The sequence below is a fragment of the Lissotriton vulgaris genome, unplaced genomic scaffold (genome assembly GCF_964263255.1).
Source record: "Lissotriton vulgaris unplaced genomic scaffold, aLisVul1.2 SCAFFOLD_2526, whole genome shotgun sequence".
NCBI classification, from domain to species: domain Eukaryota; kingdom Metazoa; phylum Chordata; class Amphibia; order Caudata; family Salamandridae; genus Lissotriton; species Lissotriton vulgaris.
Window position 1 is genome coordinate 271,337 of NW_028253124.1, and position 21,375 is coordinate 292,711.

At 42.4% G+C, this 21,375-nt stretch overlaps 1 protein-coding gene across 1 annotated transcript; it reads right to left on the bottom strand.

Moving 5' to 3' along the window:
• Positions 1 to 205: 205 nt before the first annotated feature.
• LOC147661159 (eukaryotic translation initiation factor 5A-1) lies at positions 206 to 17,402 on the bottom strand. The gene is made up of 5 exons (XM_086951273.1): positions 17,339 to 17,402; positions 15,963 to 16,148; positions 13,166 to 13,270; positions 3,189 to 3,320; positions 206 to 2,293 (listed from the first exon to the last, which is right to left on the bottom strand). The coding sequence occupies exons 2-5, from the start codon at positions 16,125 to 16,127 to the stop codon at positions 2,231 to 2,233; spliced, it is 465 nt and encodes a 154-aa protein (XP_086807399.1). The 5' UTR covers positions 16,128 to 16,148; positions 17,339 to 17,402; the 3' UTR covers positions 206 to 2,230.
• Between the last annotated feature and the right edge of the window lie 3,973 nt (positions 17,403 to 21,375).

Genomic DNA, 21,375 nt, shown 5'->3' on the forward strand with positions numbered 1-21,375 from the left:
CCCCAAATGACTTTGATCTTTTACCACTACCATTGTAACAGTTACATATGTAAGGATCTCCACGTACTGTTCAAGTGGAGTGGCCAACAAACTACATGGATTGCTTTTATACCACCCAAAGATGCACAATCTGCATGCAGACAACTAATTTATGTTCATCTTGCGGATGAAAATTTGCACATTTGGCAAAAAGAGTCAACCAAACTTCATTGCTAGTGCATTTAATACTCATATAGGGATTTGCAACGCCTTTGCATTTTTAAGCAGTATGTAGTACAGAAAGAGGTCATTGAAGAAATAAACCAGCAATAATAAAACCACATTTTAACTGTTATGGACAGCTGCCATTTAATGATTTTGTACAAGAAAAAAAAAAAACTACCTACTTGCATTGGTCACATCCGTCATGCCACCATGTTCATTCCCTATAGCAAAGTCAACCTAAATAGTGACGCTGCCAATGTACTCTATTCCATCACCATTACAGGTATGTTACTAAAGTATGCTACCATTTTAAAGTCCTTTTGGATATTAATCAGATGTATACAAAGAATTGAATCACCGCAGAAATACCATTCATTACCAATGAGGTGCATGTGATTAGAACATAACAAGACTCGTTTAACTACTTTATTATAATGCTACCAAATGAGACCATGCAATTTAGAATTTGGTTCCCCTTACCCAATTAACTTTTAAATTATGGCTTTTAGCAAGCATCTGTCAGTCTACCCGCCTTCCAGCTTTATTTAGGAAAGGCAATCTTAATTTGCATCAATTTGTCACAAGTAAAAACTAACATGAACTGGTTGCAATGATCATTTACATAGAACAGGTGAAGGGGTTAAGATGATGAAATTGCCAATTTGCAAATACATACACAAAACTGCTTTTAAGTGAAAAATTCGGCACAAAGACTCTTTCAGGGCTATTGCCGGTTTGCACATGCACAATTCTTCAAAGCTTTTCAAACAACCTTATGTCATACATACAGTTTTAATTTAACATGTGGAAATCCAATCACGCAAACATTGAAACTCAGACTGAAACAAGTAATGGGTCAAGAAAGCAAATCATGTTGCATGTTAACGGGTGACAATTCTGCATGCAAACCACAACTCCATCTGTTTGACCTGTTTAAAGTATACATCGACTTCTACTGAAGCTCACTAATAAAATAGTGTTTCCTGTATATGAAACATTTGCCTTTTCATCAACAACCCCTCCCCAAACAATAAGTTTGGAACGAGCCATGTAGAATCCAAACATTACATCAAAAACACTGGAAGCACTGCAAACAAATTCCTGGGAAGTCATTTACTCTTTTAATATTTCAAGATAAATACAATAAAAGAAAAAGCAACTTAACTGCATTTTTTTATTTTTATTTTCAGTCTGATGACAAAGGCCTCGAGTGAAAAATCTGTAGATTTAACTGCCCCCCCATTTGTGCCATTCTGTACCTGCTATGCCGCATACACTGAGCAATCCGACTGCCTGCCTAGATCAAAAGCAGGCTCGGACACCATTAAGGTTACAAAATGTAGCCAACAAATTTGGCATAGAGTACAACAGAGGTAATACAGTTCGTTGCACACAGCCATCAGATTTTTGGGGGAGGGGCCAGGGAACTGGGAATGGGCAAACTAACTGGCATTTTTAAATCACTTTTGTATTTGCAGGCCACGAATTACACTGAATATTTTAATCCAAATTCAATTATAAGTCAGTTTCGTAGCCGATACATTCCATAGGTTATCCTTCTTCCTTACATATTAGAAAGACTTCTTGCCAACATCTTAGTACGGTAGTTTAAGTAATACAAATTTAAACATTGTTCAGCTAAAGTTACCTTCTGCCTCAGGTGCCATTTATCATTTTTAAACTAAAAGCCCAATACTCCCATCTGTCCATGTGAACAAGTACATTATAATCCGGAAAATACTGTAAAACATCCACGAATGACACTTGATCTGGTTTCTTGGACCCACAAGCTGACACCTACAGGAATAGTAAAGGTACAACAACTTTCAAGATTTCATAATAAATTAAAACCTCAGTGATTTTGAAACTGCCAGTTAACCTGCAACACTATTCAAGGATCCAGCTCTATTTTGAAACAATCCAAAAGGAAATGAGGTTGTTTGTGAAGGCCATAGCTTTGGTGACAATCTGAACCAAATTCTTTAGATCCTTTTTATGGACTGCGCTGTTGACTCCAAGGGGGCGATTATTTGGTCATGGCCTTGATAGCAACAGCACATTCCTCCGCCATGGCGCACAGGACGGAGACCTGCAAAATAAATCAAAATATTACCAACATACAATGAAACGCCAAGTGCATAAGTAAAACTTTCACTAAACCTAGCTTCAGTCTGGAAGAAAATTTAGCCAAACAAATGGAAGGCACATTTTGGGTCTCACAACTTATCCGGAAGACACTTTCATAGTGTCCTTACTCTAGCAGTAAGGACCAAATACAATCTCACTTTGAGCTCAAACAGAAGCATTGGGAAAGCAAATAGGTTGCTCGCATGTGCAAGATCTAATGGCTTTTCCAGGGTCTTAACCATGCGGTTCGGCCTGGTGTAGAGGCGCAACATTTAGTAACAATCTGGTGTACACAAGTTATAAAAAACAGACAATAAGAAAAAAACTGCAGAATGTGGGATACTAAAAAACGTCAGACGGACCGTTTAATGAATCTGGCATGCACACAAAAGTTATACTACTACAAAATGAAACTAAGAACACATGTAGGCATATGTTGCCTTTAGTTGCATGAATACAAATAAAGAAAGGAGCAGAAAGTAACTGGCAATGTCGAAAAAAGCTAGACCAAGAACATGGAAAAGTGCACCCATAGGGACGGGTTAAAGCCAATGAAAAAAGTAGCTCCAAATAAGCAGTGGAAGGACAAGACCTTGAACCATAGTCGATGGGAGGGTTTAGTAGATTAAGAAAGCGAATCAGACCACACCATAAGTGACAATGAAGCCAATCAAAGGTAAGCCATCAGCTGGTATAAAGTCTAGACAGTAAATTCTAGAGACCGCACATGCTATGTCTACCAAGGCAAGACCTAACACTGGAGATTTTAGTCAACAGAAAATGCCACACAAAGCATTAAGTACGCATTGTTAAACTAAATATTCTGTAGCTGTATTTATGCAATTAAGCACACCTACCATAATCTCTTCTCCTGCCTCATATTTTGACTCAATCTCCTTGCCAAGGTCACCTTCAGGTACCTTCAGATCGTCACGAACATCACCGGTATCAGTAAGAAGAGATAGGTAATTGTCACAAATACCAATAAGCTGTGGAAGAAATGGTTGGAGTAAAATCCATTAGTAGAGGGAAATTGATATGACTTGCCATGAAAATTAACTTTATTTACTGAGAGTCACAAGTAGATATAACCCTTTTATCTGCCACTGAGCGAGACAGGTAAAGGTCCAATTAACAGCACAGCTAGTGCTGTGCAGAAAGCACGGCATGCAACGAAGTACAGCAACCCAAATACTTTCCAATCTAAAGATCCTGGGTATGTTGGAGAACAAGAGAAACTAGGAAAGAAGACCGCATGGAAAAGGGTATGTTACACCAAATCCCTGGAACCAGCATTTTTTATTACTATACACCGAATATTATACCCCAAGAACAATAAACTTTCAGAAATGTGTTCCTGGTTTCTTTCAATATAAATATTAAAACATTATAAAGAACACAAATTGTTCAAGACAGGACTGCCTCACAAGCTTTTAATTTACCCCATTTTCAACACTAACCGCCAGAGGTTCCATTCATTTTTATGCATTTTGGGACTTGGATACCACATGGGTAGGCAGGACAAGAGAACTGACGGAGTCTAACTGCTATCATGGTTTTTTTTTTTTTTAAGAAACTTAAGGGGAAATCCAGAGTCCGGGAAGCAAGGGTGATGGCAATATGGCACCATACCCATTTGGTAAGAATTTTAACTGTTATATAAAGATAACTACAGGGAACAGCAGAATGAACAGCCATTCACACCGTTACCTTTGTAGTGTGGAGGACATGATCAGCTAGACCTCCACACATAGGCACCTTCGTGCCGGCAACAGAAGAATTTTCTTAAACTTATTAGGCAAGCGAGCACACGGACGAACACCAACACTGCACAATTAAAGTTAAAGCAGTCTGCACCCTCCAAAGATTAGCAAAAAGGCCAGGAAAGGGATTTTTTAAATTGGGTAGAGCATTGATACTTAGCACCACTTCCAAATAGTCCAATAGTATTTTGTGGGTGTTTACCCCAATATCTATGGGGCAGAAAGTCTAGATAAAAAAAAATTGGGCTCCTCTGCATTAAGTCACACATCCACGCCTAAATCCCCAACAGTTTATTCAGCGAGCATGCACAACACTGGTGCAAAGTGCAGACATTTGGTTTTGAATATTTTTGGTGTCGTTTTTACCTATGGGCCTTCAAAAGGGAAGGAGAGGCTATACCCCATTTCCTCTTGCCATAGTGACTGGCTGCACTATTTGTAATCAGTTAGCAACAAGGGAAGCATTTCTGAATCCTGGAGACCCTGGGGGATTCAGGATTAATTGCTGGAGTGTATCCCAGCACAGCCTCCCACCCCATGCTCTGTGAATGTCAAGTTATGGGTTAATAAAATGTCACTTTAATTTATGACTAACTCCACTTTTAAACAATGATCAAAGTCTTAACACCATACATTCTTAAACCACTATGAAACAAGAGCCCCCAGTCGTCTCCAACGTGAATGGACCCAACGCACATCATAGGATGAGACCACAATCGTAACCATGTGAATATCTCAGATTCAACAAGTACAAGGTGACAGTGTCAACATTGCCAAAAGCCTGTCATAGCAAAAAAAAAAATGTTATGCTAGCATTTGGATCCTCACAGAAAGTACACCTCCCAAAATACTTATGGTAAAGATCTCTTTACACACTGGACCTTATTTAGAGTTGCCGAGATGTCGGCTTGTGCTCCACGCAAGTAAATTTATAGAACCCTCAGTACAAATAGTGTGTGGACACCTGTGCTAGAATTACTGAACAAAATAATTAAGCAGACAGACTGACAGCATTGCACGGTTAGCGTATTGTCAATGAGGCTAAGAATTTAAGATCGGCAACTTTGACAGACTGATTTCAAGGAAGACAATTCTTAGTGGGCATTACAAGTGCTGCAATTAGGAAAACGTAAACACTCAAAACTAGGAGCCATCCATTCTTAAAGAGCTGTAAAAGTGTTGAGTCGCTCAAGTATGTCAAACTTCTTACTCCATTTGTTGGCAGTCTAGAATTTGCCTAAGTCTCAAATCTTTCAGTGAGAACAAAAATAGTGAGTAATTTGCTTTTTATTGACTGCTTCAGCTGTAAATTTTCTTTCTAGTGAAGATTTAGCAGGTAATAGCGCTTTTTGTGTAACTAGGTGGAATAAAATCAATCAGCATAGAGACAGAACTATGGTAACCATATGAAAATAACAAACACCCTGTTTTTTTTAACCAAGATTTTTCAAAAAGGACTTTTGCTTGCTGAAGGGGGAGGGAGGAGTTGTGGCAGTAGTCTAAGTCAGACAAATGCTTTTAACTGCTCCGCATGGATGCATTGTAATAATAATAATACCATTTTTAAAACGCCTGGCTACACAAAACAGTGTATCCCAGCGCTAAATACTGCTAAATTGCCCGAGGAACGAGCGAGAGTGAGCCAAAAAGGTGCAGAAGGATGATGATTGATTTTACCGGGGGGGAAAAAGGAATGTTTTAAGTTTTCCCCGGAACCTAGTTTCCGAGGGTTCCATCCTAAGCTCGAGTGGGAGTTTCTTCCAACATTTGGAGACCAGGTATCTGAACGAACACCCACCCATCCTGGCTCTGGGGACTTTAGGGAGTTTAAACATAATCGTTCCGGATGATCTCAGGTTCCTGATGGGGCGATGTATGGTGAAAAGATTTTTCAAGTAGTTCGGACCTTTGCCATGGGCAATGCGATGCACAAAGCAAAGGGACTTGAATTTAATTCGCTCCTTAAGAGGGAGCCAGTGGAGTTTAGCCAGAGCGGTTTTCCCAGTTGCTCTGAGAGTGAGTCTGAGCACAAGGCGAGCGGCGGCATTTTGAGCACACTGGAGTTGGTGAAGGCCTTTTTTGCTCAAACCCAGAAGCAGAGCATTCCCATAATCAAGGTGGGGGGTCACCAAGGCGTGGACTATGGTCTTTCTGGATTCGATTGTGCAGAAAAGATGTACCAGAAATGAGATAACAAGCACGTTTCTCGCGCTAAAAGGAGACAGCAGGGGGAGGGGGCTGCAAGTAAAAGTGTTTAACTTGCGAGAGCGAACAGCGCCAGGAGCAATAATTGCTACCATATGGCGCTGCGCTTTCCAGCAAACAAATCTTCACATATGTACACGTTGCCATTGAAGGCACTGGAACGCGTTCACCTTTTTGGCTGAAAAGCCAAAAGCGATTTCAAAAGGTCTTTTTGCCTAAGCAGCGCATGCGCAATGCGTAGGCGAGACCTAAAAACTACTGAGGCTTAAAAAAAACAGCAAAACCGTTTGTAGGAGCTGTAATGGTTCAGTTTTAAAGGCACTCAGCATCTAGAAGTTTAAATGGTTTAGTTAGTCAGGCTCAGAAGCCGGAGACTAATTTTCCACACAATTAACTGTTTGTGGGTTGCTGCCAGCCAGTTTCACAAAAAATGGAGTAAAAGGTTAAACCTGCGAACTAATAAATGTTTGCAAACTGTATGATATCCATAAACGGGGCGTCCATAAAATACTCCTTATATTGTTCAAGACTTATACCATGGATTGCTGTGCACGAGGCACATGAACACTGCATTAAGCCAAAAATCCACTGGTGCGCCCCACAGAAAATGAAGCCAGTGACGCACCTTGACTGTTCGTTCTGGGCTTTCACTTACAGTGGGATCTTGTATGGGCCAACTCAAGGTATTTAATGCCTCAAAGTCCAATTGCCAAGAAAGGATGCAAGACTATTTATGGCAATCATGAATGCTCCTAGTTTTCAGTCTTCACTGATTTTTACAGATGGAAAGCCATCAATTTTCCTAGTGACTATGAATAAATACGGAAAATAGGTTTTTGATAAGTTGTACTACTGTCAATCATAAGTGATAGGTCAACAGACGAGCCGAATTATTTTTTGCCATCATTTCCTAATGAAGCTTAAATAACTTCACTAGTTCTGCTGTTTAAGCTGCCATACAATGCAAGCAGTTTCAAATGACTAATTTAAATGGGTAACTCAGCCACTCAAACATGAGTAAAAACGTGTGGGTTAAAAAAATGTGGAAATTATCCCACGGCAGATTCATTTTTTTACATCTAGAACAAAACTTCTACAAATAAAATAAGCAAAATAAGTATGGTTAAATACAGACCGAAACGTTAAAATTTAAATACCATAAAACCGACCTAAAACAGATCCATGCCAACACATTTAAAGGGGGGTGAAAATCATACGGACTAGAGAACTGACAATTACTGCGGTCCTTGATCTCTCCACTGCTAAGGGGCTGCAAGGCTGGGACTTTAAGACTTCACGTTAAAAATAAGGCTCAAATTACGATTTTAATAACCAGTCTTGGCAGTGCAGTTTATACTTCGCAATCTTTAAAGGCACTTTGAGTGCTACATTAAGCAAAGTTCCTGAGGTTGCAATTTTGAGCATGGGAATTCCTCTGGTTGCTCGGTCATTGCAGACAATCTCTTGAAGCATGCGCCTTTAAGATTGGACCAACAAAACCCTGAAGATAGGTACTGGTGGTGGAGCCTCTTATCACTTCACTCATGCGATTAGAAAACAAAATCAACTTCCTGCACTAGATCAACACCTACATTCTTTGCTATACAGTGCTATTGCGATGCAGGTTATCTAGATTCGTCTCTAGCATCTCACATAATGGCAGAGATAGCACATGTGAACCTCTTGCTAAAGTCAGTTTCTGCGAAAGCTAAATGCTTTTTGACCCTAGGAAAGCAAATTCCTTGTTTCAGAAACAGCCAGTAATAGACTAATCAGGGGACTACACCATCAGAATCCAAAGCATGCTAAGAAGCTACTTTGATTGCAAAAGCAATTTTGCCTATCTAATAAAAGTACACTGGATGTAGTGTGTAAAGTGCTCTGTTAGAGTCAAGTCACAATACTGGGATTTAGGATTAGTTCAAATCCACTCATTGTGGACCTGGAAAAAGTGTTCCTGCAGTGAGGGTCTGTAAGCCACGGATACCTATAAAAGATACGGCTACAAGGAAGGCAATGTTCCAGGAAGAACTCAAGGGCAAGAATAAAGTGCTCGAAAGTGGGCCCGATAAATTTGGTGATGGAGATTTCAGACTGGGGCAGAAGGCACCATCGTTGGAACGCCATGTTTAAGGCTTCCATAAAACCTTTAAGAGTGATTTTGAAGAGATGTTACACAATTCTTAACTTGTATTCAATATCATGCTGGTAAGAACGGCTGTACCAATTTACAGATTGCATGACTATGAAAAGATTGTTTTTTTAAGTGATTTTGAAGAGTGGGAGTGTTTGCCCCGAAGCATCAGAGACAGCAGCTAGGTGTAGCCAAACTGATGTTTAGGCAGGCAACCCCTGACTTGGATCTACTAAGCATAAGAGGGACTTTGTGGTTTGGAGTTTGCGGATGAAGTGCTTCCACTTAGCAGCATTGCAATCCATTGCAGTGTACCTTTAGGCTTCCCCCGAGTACGTCCATGTACCTGAGGTAGGTCAATATTGCCAATCTCTAGGAACTCCGGAGCCAAAGCGCCAGGTTGAGCTGCCTGGGTTTTGAGCAACTGCTCTAGTTTGTGAGAAGGTTTGGCTTGCAGAGCATCTTGCGATGGACATCTCTAGAAGTGTTGGGAACTATGGTTGTCTGGCCTACGATGCAGAATGGATGCCTCCGCTTTCGTACCATGTATGGTAGAAGTGGGAGAGAAGGAAAAAACAGACACCCGACTAGTCCATTCACAGAGCATTGAACATTGAGGCAAAGTTTAGGAATTTCCACACATGGTGAAAACGTGGATATAGGTGTCCCACCTGCAAATGTAAGGGAGTAGGACTTCTGGATGAAGTTCCCACTTTCCACTGGTTGCTGCATCCCGCTAGCAGGTCTGCAAAGTTGTCCACTCAAGGAAGATAATCTGCTGGATGTAGATCGATCTCCCAGCATCAGATTTGAACTAGTGCCAACAGCTGAGGGGTGTGTGTGCGCGCCAACTTGCTTCTGTTGTAAAACATGGCAGTCATCTGGTCTGTGTACACCAGAACTGCCTCGACTCAAATTGCTTGGAGACGGCTTTGAGGGATAGATGAATGCTTAAAGTTGACAGTGAATAATGTGAAGACCCCATCGAAAAGGTGGCCACAAAACCCGGGACTGCCCAGTCATTGAGCTGCATTCGCCACCAGCTAGGTCTGTAGTGATGTCATCTGCAAAACTACATACACAAAGAGCCCGATTCTGTTCCACTACTGCATAGAGCAAAGGGTGCTGGCTACCATCAACAATAGATCCTCCAACTGACACTGTAGATATGGACCCAAAAGGCACGTCTGAAGCAGGTAAATACTGAGCTGTGCTTGAGCTCAATGGTAATGCATGAAGGCATAATTCTCAGGAGGCGCATTACAGTGTGAACTGAGTGGATTAAGTGCCCAAAAAGGCAGAAGCTCCTGAATGACTACCCTTTGACCAATCTTCCAGACTTGTGTTGTGTATGGGGCAGGGTCCAAGGCAACACCAAAAGGTCCCCTCAGGCAGCATATGGGAGCGGCCAGAAACAGGAGCAATTTTGTGTTGGGTGCCCTGTTGAAGTATGTGGAAAGATCCATAAAAAAAAAAAGGCTGGGACTGTGGTCTATTCTAGCTGAAACAAGGGGGCTCAGGTCTCACGATGTTCAAGGACGTGGGGGCAACGTTGTTCCTCTTCGGGCCTGGGTAGATGAGGTGTCCTGAGGTTTCTGGTTCGTCACAGAGAATCACAGCAGAGGGGGCTTGCAAAAAGGCAACAGGCAGGGTTAAGTCCACTTTGGGAAAACTCAAGGTGGGCTTAGTCTCTGGGTACCATGCTGGCACACTTCAACTCGGGCTAGGGGGCACAGGTTCAGTAGTGTTTTCTGAGGTCAGGGTTTTGGTAGTGGAGCCCTCAGATCTTCAGGGGTGCCTGTAAGATGCAGCGGATCAGCTCTGCTACTCCATGGGAGCTCCTGGGTCTTGGGTGTAGGCTGGTAGTCCTCCCAGGCTTTTGGAGGCACAGGCAGCTGCAGAACAAGTCATCTTTGGTGCACTTGTCTAGGACAGTCAGGCTGGCAGCATTGGCGCCAAGCCAGCTGCTGGTCTTTTCTTGCAGCTCCTCACTCTTCCTTCAGATCGGCTTTGCTGGTGCCAGTAGCTCCCCATAAAACTGAATTTGTGTTTATGGGGAGTGTAGGGTGGTAGAAACTGGGATACCTACCCCTGGGGTCACTGTGCCCCCCCTAAACTGTTGTAGATACGGAGACCCCCAGTGACCACAGAGTGGGGGCTGTGGCTGACATGGGATATAAGCACCGCACCTGCAGGTCCCAGCACCATCAGGTCATTTCGGTGATCCTTGGAGCTGCAGGCGCACAGCCATCTGGCAGCCTGTTGGTGTGCCCTAGAGTGGCTTCCTGCACTGAACTGGTGGTGTGGTGAAAAGCCGGGGAGGCTGCTGAAGACATTGACCAGGAGTCTGCAGTTGCACAACCATAGTGGTGTGGCCACAGCCGAGGGCCCCGGCATATCATGACGTCCTGGCCCAGCAAGAGGCAGCTGCGGGGACTGTGGTCAGAAGACAGGACCTTGGTGGGCTCCCTCCAGGAGTAAACACGCCTCCTCTTTGCAGTGTGTGCAGCCAGAACAGCAAGCGCACCCCCAACCAGAGAACGACACGCACTGTAGCCGGCCACCTATTGGGAAAGCAGAGCCACTGCTGAGCAGAGTGCCCATGAAAGAAATTAGTGGTCACTGACTTCATAACGCCAACCGTGTAACACCACAAGTAAGAGGTCGTCATTATGGGCGGTCACAAAAGGAGATAGGGTGGGAACAAGATGGGACTAAGAAGCCTCGTATTGATTCGGAAGCCAGCGTTGACCAAAGACAATGACACCAGCCAATAAAAAATATGGCCAGTGAGTGGGCGAGGCTTACACAGCACTTCCACAGCATACCCTACTACAGCATGCTTAGAGCTAGCAGTGCATGCTCGCTGCAACTCTAGGTTCGACCAAAAAAGGGGTCCCCAAATTTCTTGCACCATTAGACAGTTCTTCAGCTTTAGGATAGATCTTGACGCAGATTTCTCCCTCCACCAAACACCAACAATCCAACTTCAGGAAGATCATTCACCATTTTGGACCGTTTCAGACGAACTAGGAAAGTCAACAAATGAAGTAAAAAACAGCCTCTATGTTTAAACCAAGTAATTGTTCAAGTGTTCTTCAGTTACTAATACTTCGTCGTCTGAGAACCCGTCATGGGTGGCTGATGTCCAGTCAAGCAAAGGAGACTTGACAACCATGTCAAAGATCTCTTTTCTTCAATATTCAAAGTTTTAGGTTCAAAAAACAAGCAATAGCAATGTGTTGATCGGAGTTACTTTACAACACATACTGGATGCTGGTCATTGACAGCAATATGGCAATTTTGCCAAAACTATGATTTCCCTTTAATCCAAATCGTAGTGGTGTTGAAACAAAGGAAAATTACAGTGCAACATCACAAGAAACAAATTGTAATATTTAAATACATCATTTATACACAATTTGCTTAGAACTAAAAAATTGTTAAACTCTGTAACTAAGAAATGGAGCCCCTCACTAGCTGATCCAAACTATTGCCCTCTCTCCCATATTGAACCCGATCCAAAATCTCTGAAGTAAAACGCCCAGGTTAACATAAGAGACATGGAAAAGCACTACCTTGAATGTTTCTATCGCCAACCAGGATTAATTTTGTGACGCGGATTTGTTAAAGACTCAGCTGTAGCCAAAAACCATCTCAAATGAGCCATTTGCAATTGGGCGCAAAGAGTGTCCTATTTACCTTGGTTACGTGGAAGCACAACTAATGACCCTTAAGGCCCAGAACTGTAACGTAACAAAGACTTGCCCATTGACATAAGGCAGATTAAAATCTGATCTTGGCAGACTTACCAGTGACCTGTCAAACTACCCCGCTATTAAGCACTCTGCTACTTACCAAGCATACACTGTGGATCTATCTTGATGGGGAATTCCAGACCTGTCCACAAACAGTCACAACCAATAAGGTTTACAACTGTTAGTGTGATACTGTTGCCATTCTTAAAGCCTCCCGATGAGGACACTCACAACTACAATCAAAAGTTTGCAAAGAAGAGTCTGTGGCACTTTGCCTTAACTTGTACTAATGACCTTACTTCTACTAATACATCAACGCAACATGCCAGATACAGAGACCTACATGCCATCAGAAGTGGCCACTACATACAGCTGTCCCACTAATACAAAACCCCATGTCTAGGAACACCTATCAAAGCCAAATTGAAGCTTAGTCTTTGTTTAGCACCCCCGAGACAATGAGATGCATCCACAGGCATGCAAGACCCAATCGTAAGTGGATTCACCAACCAAGCTTTAAGATTAGAGTGGAAATGTAATCACTTCTGCAAAATGCATAACCACCCCCTTACAATTATTAAATTAAACTGTAGGAATGAATAGCTCCTGGACATGCAGTGCTAAAGCTAGTCTTGTGACCAACAAGGAGCAATTCAAAGACTTGTAACTGTTTCATGAACTACAAAGCCCAACTAGTGTAAAAAGGTTCTTACATTTTCCGGGTATGGGAATGAGTCAGTAGCTGAGCTCAAAAACCGCATCACCACGACCTCCCCACTCAAATAGAGCACAACTGCCCCGCCAATTGACAAGCATCCTTAACTATCAACAAATCCCAACTACACTTCTTGACACTGGCACAGAAGAGCCAATACAGGTTCCATTACAATGAATGAAACCAACTGCATTGCCGTACACATGGGCCTGAATATCACGTTCATGATTTTTATGTAAAGAACAGTCGGTTTACTCACTTGGTAATCTTGTCTTTTGATATTTGGAACATCCATGTTGTGAGTGGAAGGGCAGATATCTTCATATTTCTTTCCACTGAATATATCAATGCCAACCAGGTGAACCTAAGGAAAACAAATTAGACTAATCAGGATACTGTTTACAAATAAACACCCAAAACCATACAAACAAGCACTGGTGAAATCAAAAGGACGGGTAATGCATTAGCTCGAAGGCAAGCATAGGGGCTTGGGATTTGTACTTTCAGGTTTAAAATATCCCTTTGCACATTTTAGCGGAAGCACTTCTTCAGGGGACAAAAGGATACAGACAGCATGACATACTAAAATAATTTGACAATCCTTGAGAATAACCATGTCAAGTGAATGGCTGAAGGCACTAATACAAGCAAAAATTATTTGAAAGGGCTAACTCGGCTGTTGTCAGACCTACAACATCAAATCGACAGTTTAATTTATGTTTGATAAAGCAATCAGACTGATGCTTTGACAGTGCATTTAACTAGAGACAATTTAATGTCAACAGCAGACATGTCAATAAGCAGAAAGGAAACGGGCAAGTAAAAAACTAAATCCTACCAAGTTGTTTAACAGGCTCAGAGGTAGTCAAATCTGTGCTTCAAAGTTGAACTGAAATTAGTGTAATCTTGTTCAAATCATCAATCCATATGTTAACCAATCCATGGTTAATGCAAATGCAATTAAATAAGCATTGGCAAAGCCAATAGGTATTGGCTCTGCAAGACCCATTGGCTTCGCCAATGTGTTTTACCCATGTTGTACACCAAAGTGGCTGCAGTTCAGAATGGCTTATAGCTTGTGGTGAAGAGTAATGTAGTGTGTGGTAGAGTGCAGTGGTGTAGAGCATTGTGTGAGTAGAGTGCCATAGTGCGTAGAGTGTTGTGTATTGAGTCGCGCAGAGTGCAACAGTGCACACTGTTGCATACTGGAGTCGTGCATGGGGTGGACAGTGTTGGAGTAAAATGGTATTCAATACACTTGCGCAGAGTGGAGTTGCCTTGAATGGAGCGGTGCAGAGGCATATAGTGAAGTGCAGTAGAGTATTGGCACAGGAGTGGTGCAGAGAATAGTAGTGGCATAGAGTGGAACATGCATGCACACTTCCATTACAGACAACACATCTTAAATTGAAATCCCCATTACATACCGTATGTACAGCCATACGGTTAAACTGAGAAGTATACAGTGCACAAATGATGCATGGAAATGTCTTCTAGTGTATTGATTTTTATCATTTTAAAAAACGTGTTTCCATCACACTAGTTACCCAAAAATGTGCTTCATTTTGGCTTTTCTTATTTGGACACATGTACATTTAAGTTTTGTTATGCGCTAGAAGAAAACATTGAGAAGCCTGTCTCAAGCACTCTGCGGAGCCAGTGTGATTGTCACAAAACCTCACTTTGAGACAGAAAGAAAAGTAAACATTAAGATCCCTGGAACAGCACCTGAAATTTGACCTCATAATACACAGCAAATGAGGCAAAATAGGAACACGACTTAAAATGCTATTGACAGAAATCTAGCACTCCAATGAGCACAGTCCAATAGCAACTCAAAACCGATAATAAGCAGCTGAATGTAGAAGTGATGCCACCTTCTTGACCCTTAACTTGGTAAAATAGGCCAAAGAAACTGGTGGACCTAACGTGGCAATTCTTCATGCATGTGATATTCCGTGAAACATTTAAAGCCATTGGAAATCTGAACTTCTCTTCATAGAAAAAGGATTGTGTGGATCCAGGAAATTTTAATGTATGTGTAGGACAGTCATTTTTAATTTGCGCTCTAAACTGGATACTTTTTTCAAGTTACGAGAGGATGAAAGGTGGATTTGCATAAAATCCCGTTGATATTTAATGTTTGTACTGCAAAAATGTATAAACTTCAAACAAATTAACTAAACTACCATCAAAAGGGAACCCTTGACAACCCTATCCTTTGTCTAAGCATCAGTATGTGCTTCAAAGAACAATAAATCTAGAAGCTGAGGTTAATATTTAGATGCTTATCCAAACCTAACAAACCAAAACATCTGGGATGACAAATTCAAAATGTTAGATCTTCAAATATATGTTGGCAAAACAGCATATGGTAACCAAAATCAATTACCCAAAAGTCAGAACAGGATGCACCAAAGCTACTTTCAACGAATCGTTCTCAAGTCCATAAAATGTGCCACAAGAAAAGTTTACATTTAGAACTCATAACCAAAAGGCTGCAAATGGTAAATAGGTCAATAACTCCTACCCCCGAACTGTACACTTAAATGATAGTCGCCATAACATTTGGACGTTGACAAGTAACCCAGCAATTAAGTGACAAACCTCAATATGTATACGTAGCTAAATGGGAAAACAGATCGGACAGAAAAAAGTCATGCACATACCATCTCTACATTGGTTTCTTCATACAAACGCACCAGATGTCCAACGTACATATTTGGTAATGGCAACATACAGGGATCGGAGTCGGATTAACTCATTATTGTGCACGCATGTCACATAGGTGGTTTATCTTGTACATCCCATTCACCACAATTTTACACCCAAAGCCTTCATTACACCTGCCTACGCTGAAATCACCCTACACCATGCAAAATGAAAAAATACCACCCTTCGAGACATGAGCATGACCAAAATACAAGCCTAGTGGAGATAGGCCTTGTTTCTCAACCTGTGACAGACACCATCATGCAATAACTGAGTGCTAAAACGAGACCATGCATAACCATCACTTGCAAAAGCAACATGTTATAGTACAGATTATATATTACCTTGGCATGTCCGTGCTTGCCAGTTTTGGAAGTTGACATTTCAACGATCTTGCAGGGACGTCCCTTCAGTACCACAAACCCATTTTTGCGCAGTGCAGAGCACTGCATAGGGAAAGTGGTGGAAGCCCCAGCATCTCCAGTGGTGAAGTCAATGTCATCAGCCATGGCGAGGAATTTGTACCAGTACTGCAACAACAAGATCAACTTTTGTTAAAAGAAAAGACTGTCGACACAGGACAGTCTAGTCCACCACCTGCAAGCGCTCTGTGGCACAACTTACATTGAGATGTTAAAATAGTTTAGCATCATGGTTTCAAATACAGAAAAAACGTCTACCTGACAACTGGTCCGTTATATATTTAAGTACGAAAGCGTGTCAAAATACGCCACATTGGATTGTAAAGTTTTAAAAGGAGCAGTGTAACATTTAAGTGGGAAAATAAAGCGAGAATTCGACCCATTGCATGGAAAAGATCTAATGAGCGTAAACTTGCATCCCGTTACACTGCTCTAAAAAACTAATCATGGTGCAAAAATTGAGCTCTTTCTAGGAGACATCGTACATCCCTTGCAGTCACAAACGAGGCTCTCTCACTCAGCTTCTTAGAAAAGCACCGGGTTTGTATCCCGAGCCCTGTCCACGTGTCTAAGGAACCTGGCTCAGGAAACGGAAACCGGCCTACTGAACGCGAAGCATCATTGCATAGTACCGAGAGCCGACACCCACTCAATGATCTGTTGACAGTTCACCCGGGATCGCCCCGCGCGGCCTCGAATCCGAGCTGCAGAGGGCATGCAAAGCCGTCTACGGGGCGCACCAGAAGAAGGGACGTGCCCCGCTGTGGCAGCAGCGGCCTGCAACCCAAGCGGGACCCGACCTTTGGAGCACGCTTTCCATCAACACGAGGAGCTTACGTAAAGGCAGGGCACACCACGTTTATCTGCGAATCTAGCGGTTGTCCAGCTAAAAGCACCCCACCACTGCCCCCCCCCCCCCCCGGCGCACTTGGAGCCGGGGTACCGGTGAGCAGGAACAGAACGGGGCCGCGCGCGGCTGCCACCCCCGACAATAGCCAGCGAGCGGGCCTTCACAGCCCCCGGACTACCCAGCCTGGGAGCTCCCGCCATCCACCACCACAGCAAGCGTCTTCCGCCTTGCTCCTATCTCCCGCGGGTTCCTAACCCCAAGCGCTGCCAGCATAGGCCTCCCTGCCTCCAGCAGCCGCCCCCTCCCCGCCTCAACCGAGCGCCGCGCCAGCCGCCACCACCCAACTCCCGCTCCCTAAAACGGGGTGCTTAAAAATAGGCTCGCCGGCGCGCCGACCCGGCTCTTGGGGGCGCTGGGGGAGAACCCACGCGCCATGCCTAGCCCTTACCTTCCAACAAAAAAAGGAACGTCACTGCGCATACGCGCCCAATTTCACTGCGGCAACCCTGCGAGAGGGGGAGGGCCTAGCCGACGAGCTCCCAGCCACCCTTCCACTTCCGGCTCGCAGGCCTGGCGTGACGCAGCCTGCCCCTCCTGGCGGCCTGGCTTGGCACGGTGACCGCGACAGAGAAGACAGACTGCAGCCGAAAAGGAACCCACCGCCTGGCCTTCAACCTTTTCATTATGATAGCCATCTTGCATGTCGCAAGTGACTCCCGCTTCACACCGCCAAAGGGTTGCCAACTAAATCCGCTGTAACATGTAGCTCATGTTTTAGTTTTTTGAGTGAGTTAAACATTATTGTGCAAAAGGATAGGCAGCTGATATTTCATGGGAAAAGTTACACATGTTTTCACTTTTATACCAGAAAGCTCGAGACGTTTACATAACATGAACATACATTGGCTGGTGTACTTTCATTAAACTGTTTGCCTTCTCCCTCTCAAATCCGCGTCTTTTGAGGAAAATTATCCTTTGGCAACATGGCGGACCATTTTGACAATTCAGTGTAGGCTGTTTTTACGTTGAGTCCTTCTTTACTTTCCACAGCATGGGCTGCCTCTGGGTTACCTTCTTGCTGGCTGACACCCCGTGCAACCCCGCCTTGCGGCATGCAGGCAGTGGCCACGCCCCTGGCTCCTGTGAATGGTCCACTGCTCCAGGCACTGCTTGCTGCTTTCAGGCGCATCAGTTATACTGCTTTTGCAGCGGCAGCAGTTATATTAGTGCTGCCAGGCCTAGGCCGAGGTTCGAAAAAAACCTGGCTCCTGGTACCGCCATTATCCTGCCCAGTCATTGCTGACGCAAGAGTCCTCGTGTAGAAGTGGGCCTGGTTGTCAGTGGATGTAATGACTTCTCTGACTTGGAAAAGCAAGGCGGGCAAACAGGGTATAAGCACACCCCATGGAGAATCGTTTATTGAACACTACTGTTTCCATTAGAAATTGACACTTTTTAAACAAACTGTTCGTATACGAAAACACATACAAGTGCATTGCATTTAACTGGGTGAATAAACATGTTGGTTGCAGCAGCAGGACATTTATGGTGTCACTAAAACAAATGCAACAAGAGATCTTAGCTGCTTTTATAGAATAAAAAGCTTACACGGTTCAGATGCTCCTTTTAATTTTTTTTTGTATGCAATGTTTATTTTTAATGAAGACATGTAACAGTCTACATCCCATTCAGAGGAGAGTAAAATCCGTGATAGGGGAAAATGGCACTATGGAATCCTATAAATTGGAGCTAAAAAAATGAGTCGAAAGGGTGGAGTCATGAGGATAAGAGTCTTAAGGTCAAGAATTAGCATTTGTTTATTTACAGCAAGGAAATATGTGATAGGACTATATGATGTTACAATGCAAACCATTACAACGCATGCTTTTACAAAGCATCTACCATTATTTCGCATGACTTTACAACGCATACCATTACATCGCAAAATCATATGAATGCACTAAAACTTCCATTACAACACAAACCACTACAATGCATACTATTACTACGCATAACATTTCTACGTTTAAAAAATAATAATAATATTACATTATTTTTTATTTTAAAGTATAACTAATCCCTGGGACGGGATGCAAGGGAAATTGGGGTTTTGGGTGGGGAAGTGTATTAATACATGCGTATTAAAAATTAATGTCTGGGTATTGCAATTAATACTCAGGTATTAAAATTACTACTCATGTGCTTTTTTCATAATAGTCTTTATATTCACTGAAAATTCCCAATACATTTTTTTAAATGAAACCTACTACTGTAAAGGGATGCAAGGGAAATAGGGGTTTTGGGTGGGGAAGTGTATCAATACATGGAATTAAAAATAAATACTCCCTTATTAAAATTAATAACCGTGTATTTTAGTATGTCCCAAAAAGAATTAATACCCACTTTTAATATAAAAATATGAAAAGAATACATACAAAATATATATAAAAAAAACAAGTGAAAGCACAATTAGTAAGCCACCATTTCCAACAATACAAAAAACAAAAGTTCTGCTACTATTTCTATGAATGCCCCTTAACCCGCCAAAATAGCAGACATTACAACAAAAGAAGATATAACGAACATTTATAGAAACTATCAAAATAATGAGTTTTTTGTCAGCTTCTAAATCACGCTAAAACTGTGCACAAACATTTTCTTTTAAATTATGTTTCAGTATCAAAAAAATGTATAAAGCAGCCAACCACCATTTTGAAAACAGTGGTAAACTGACTTCCACGGTGACCACACATGTTTTTACAAGGCAGCCAACAGTTGAACTTTGAATAACACAAACAGTGCCATCTACAGTCTGAAGTAAGTGTGCAATTTAAGTATATTTAAAATACAATATCATCACATAAACCCGAAAAACCAGCAAGTAATATTTTAAATGTTTTCCAGCATTTGCTAATTTTGAAAAACATCAAGATATAATAACCAGATACAACACAGCCAAAATATTCACAAACTCTGTAAGTAAAAAAAGATGTATTTAAAAATAAATAAATATGATTAAACAATTTAATAATAAAATATTTATACAACTCACAACATTAAAATTTGAAAAAAGGACAACTGTTAATAAAATGGAAATCCAAAAACAGTTATACTTTCCTCTAAAAAACAAAAATGCTTTGTGATGAAATATACTATTCCACATCAGACCTGTAATTACCAATAGTAAAGTGTGTGATGGTGGTGGGGTAAAATTTAATAATAATAACAATACACCAAGCAATCTTTGGCTGTTGCAAAATGTGGGATGGTCGAAAAAAACAAATTACAATTTGAACTCTGACCTGTATTTGACTTAGTGAAAGTATAAGATGGTCGGGAGGAAAATTTACTATTCCTACTCCGAACCTTGCTGTCCTCAGGGAAAGTGTAGGTTTTTTTTTGGGGGGGGGGTGCAAATTTCTATTCCTACTCCAACCTGTGTTTGCCTCAGGGAGAGTGCTGGATGATGGTGGGTAAAAGTGTACTATTCTAACTCTAAGCTGTGTTAGGCTCAGGGTAAGAGCTGGATGGTGGAAGGAGCAAACTAACTATTTCAACTCCGACCTGTGTTTGCCTCAGATAAAGTTGTGGATGGTGGTGATGGCTAATTTACTATTCCAAAAACAAGCCATGCTGACCTAATGGAAAATGTAGGATAATAAGGGGGGGGGGAGTTTATTGTTCCTAGTCAGACATGTGTTTGCCTCTGAGAAAGAAGTGGATGGTGAGGGGGCAAACTATTTTAACTCCGATCTGCCGTTGGGCCAGGGAAAGTGGTGGATGGTGTTAGGACAAGTTTACCATTCCAACTCTGAGCAGTGTTTGCCATAGGGAAAGTGCTGGGTGGTGGTGGGGGCAAATTTACTATTCCAACTCCAACCTGTGTTTGCCTCAGGGAAAGTGGTGGATGGAGGTGGGGACAAATTTACTATTCCAAGTCCGAGCAGTGGTTGCCATAGGTAAAGTGCTGGATGGTGGTGGGGGCAAATGTACTATTCCAACTCCGAGCAGTGTTTGCCATAGGGAAAGTGCTGGATGGTGGTGGGTGCAAATTTACTATTCCATCTCCGACCTGTGTTTGCCTCAGGGAAAGTGGTGGATGGAGATGAGGGCAAATCTACTATTCCAACTCCGAGCAGTGTTTACCATAGGGAAAGTGCTGGATGGTAGTGGGGGCAAATTTACTATTCCAACTCAGACCTGTTTGCCTCAGGGAAAGTGCTAGATGGTGGTGGGGGCAAATTTACTATTCCAACTCCGAGCAGTGTTTGCCATAGGGAAAGTGCTGGATGGTGGTGGGGTCAAATTTACTATTCAAACTCTGACCTGTGTTTGCTTCACTGAAAGTGGTGGATGGTGGTGGGAGCAAATGTAATATTCCAACTCCCAGCAGGGTTTGCCTCAGGGAAAGTGCCAGATGGTGGGGGGGCATATTTACTATTCCAACTCCAAGCAGTGTTTGACATGGGGAAAGTGCTGGATGGT

Bases quoted from the DNA above. Each gene is read 5' to 3' on its own strand.
- LOC147661159 (XM_086951273.1), bottom strand. From the start codon at position 16,127: ATGGCTGATGACATTGACTTCACCACTGGAGATGCTGGGGCTTCCACC. The intron at 13,271-15,962 runs GTAATATATAAT...TGTTTTCCTTAG, and splicing joins GCAAGCACGGACATGCCAAG to GTTCACCTGGTTGGCATTGA. The intron at 3,321-13,165 runs GTGAGTAAACCG...TTTCTTCCACAG, and splicing joins TCAAAAGACAAGATTACCAA to CTTATTGGTATTTGTGACAA.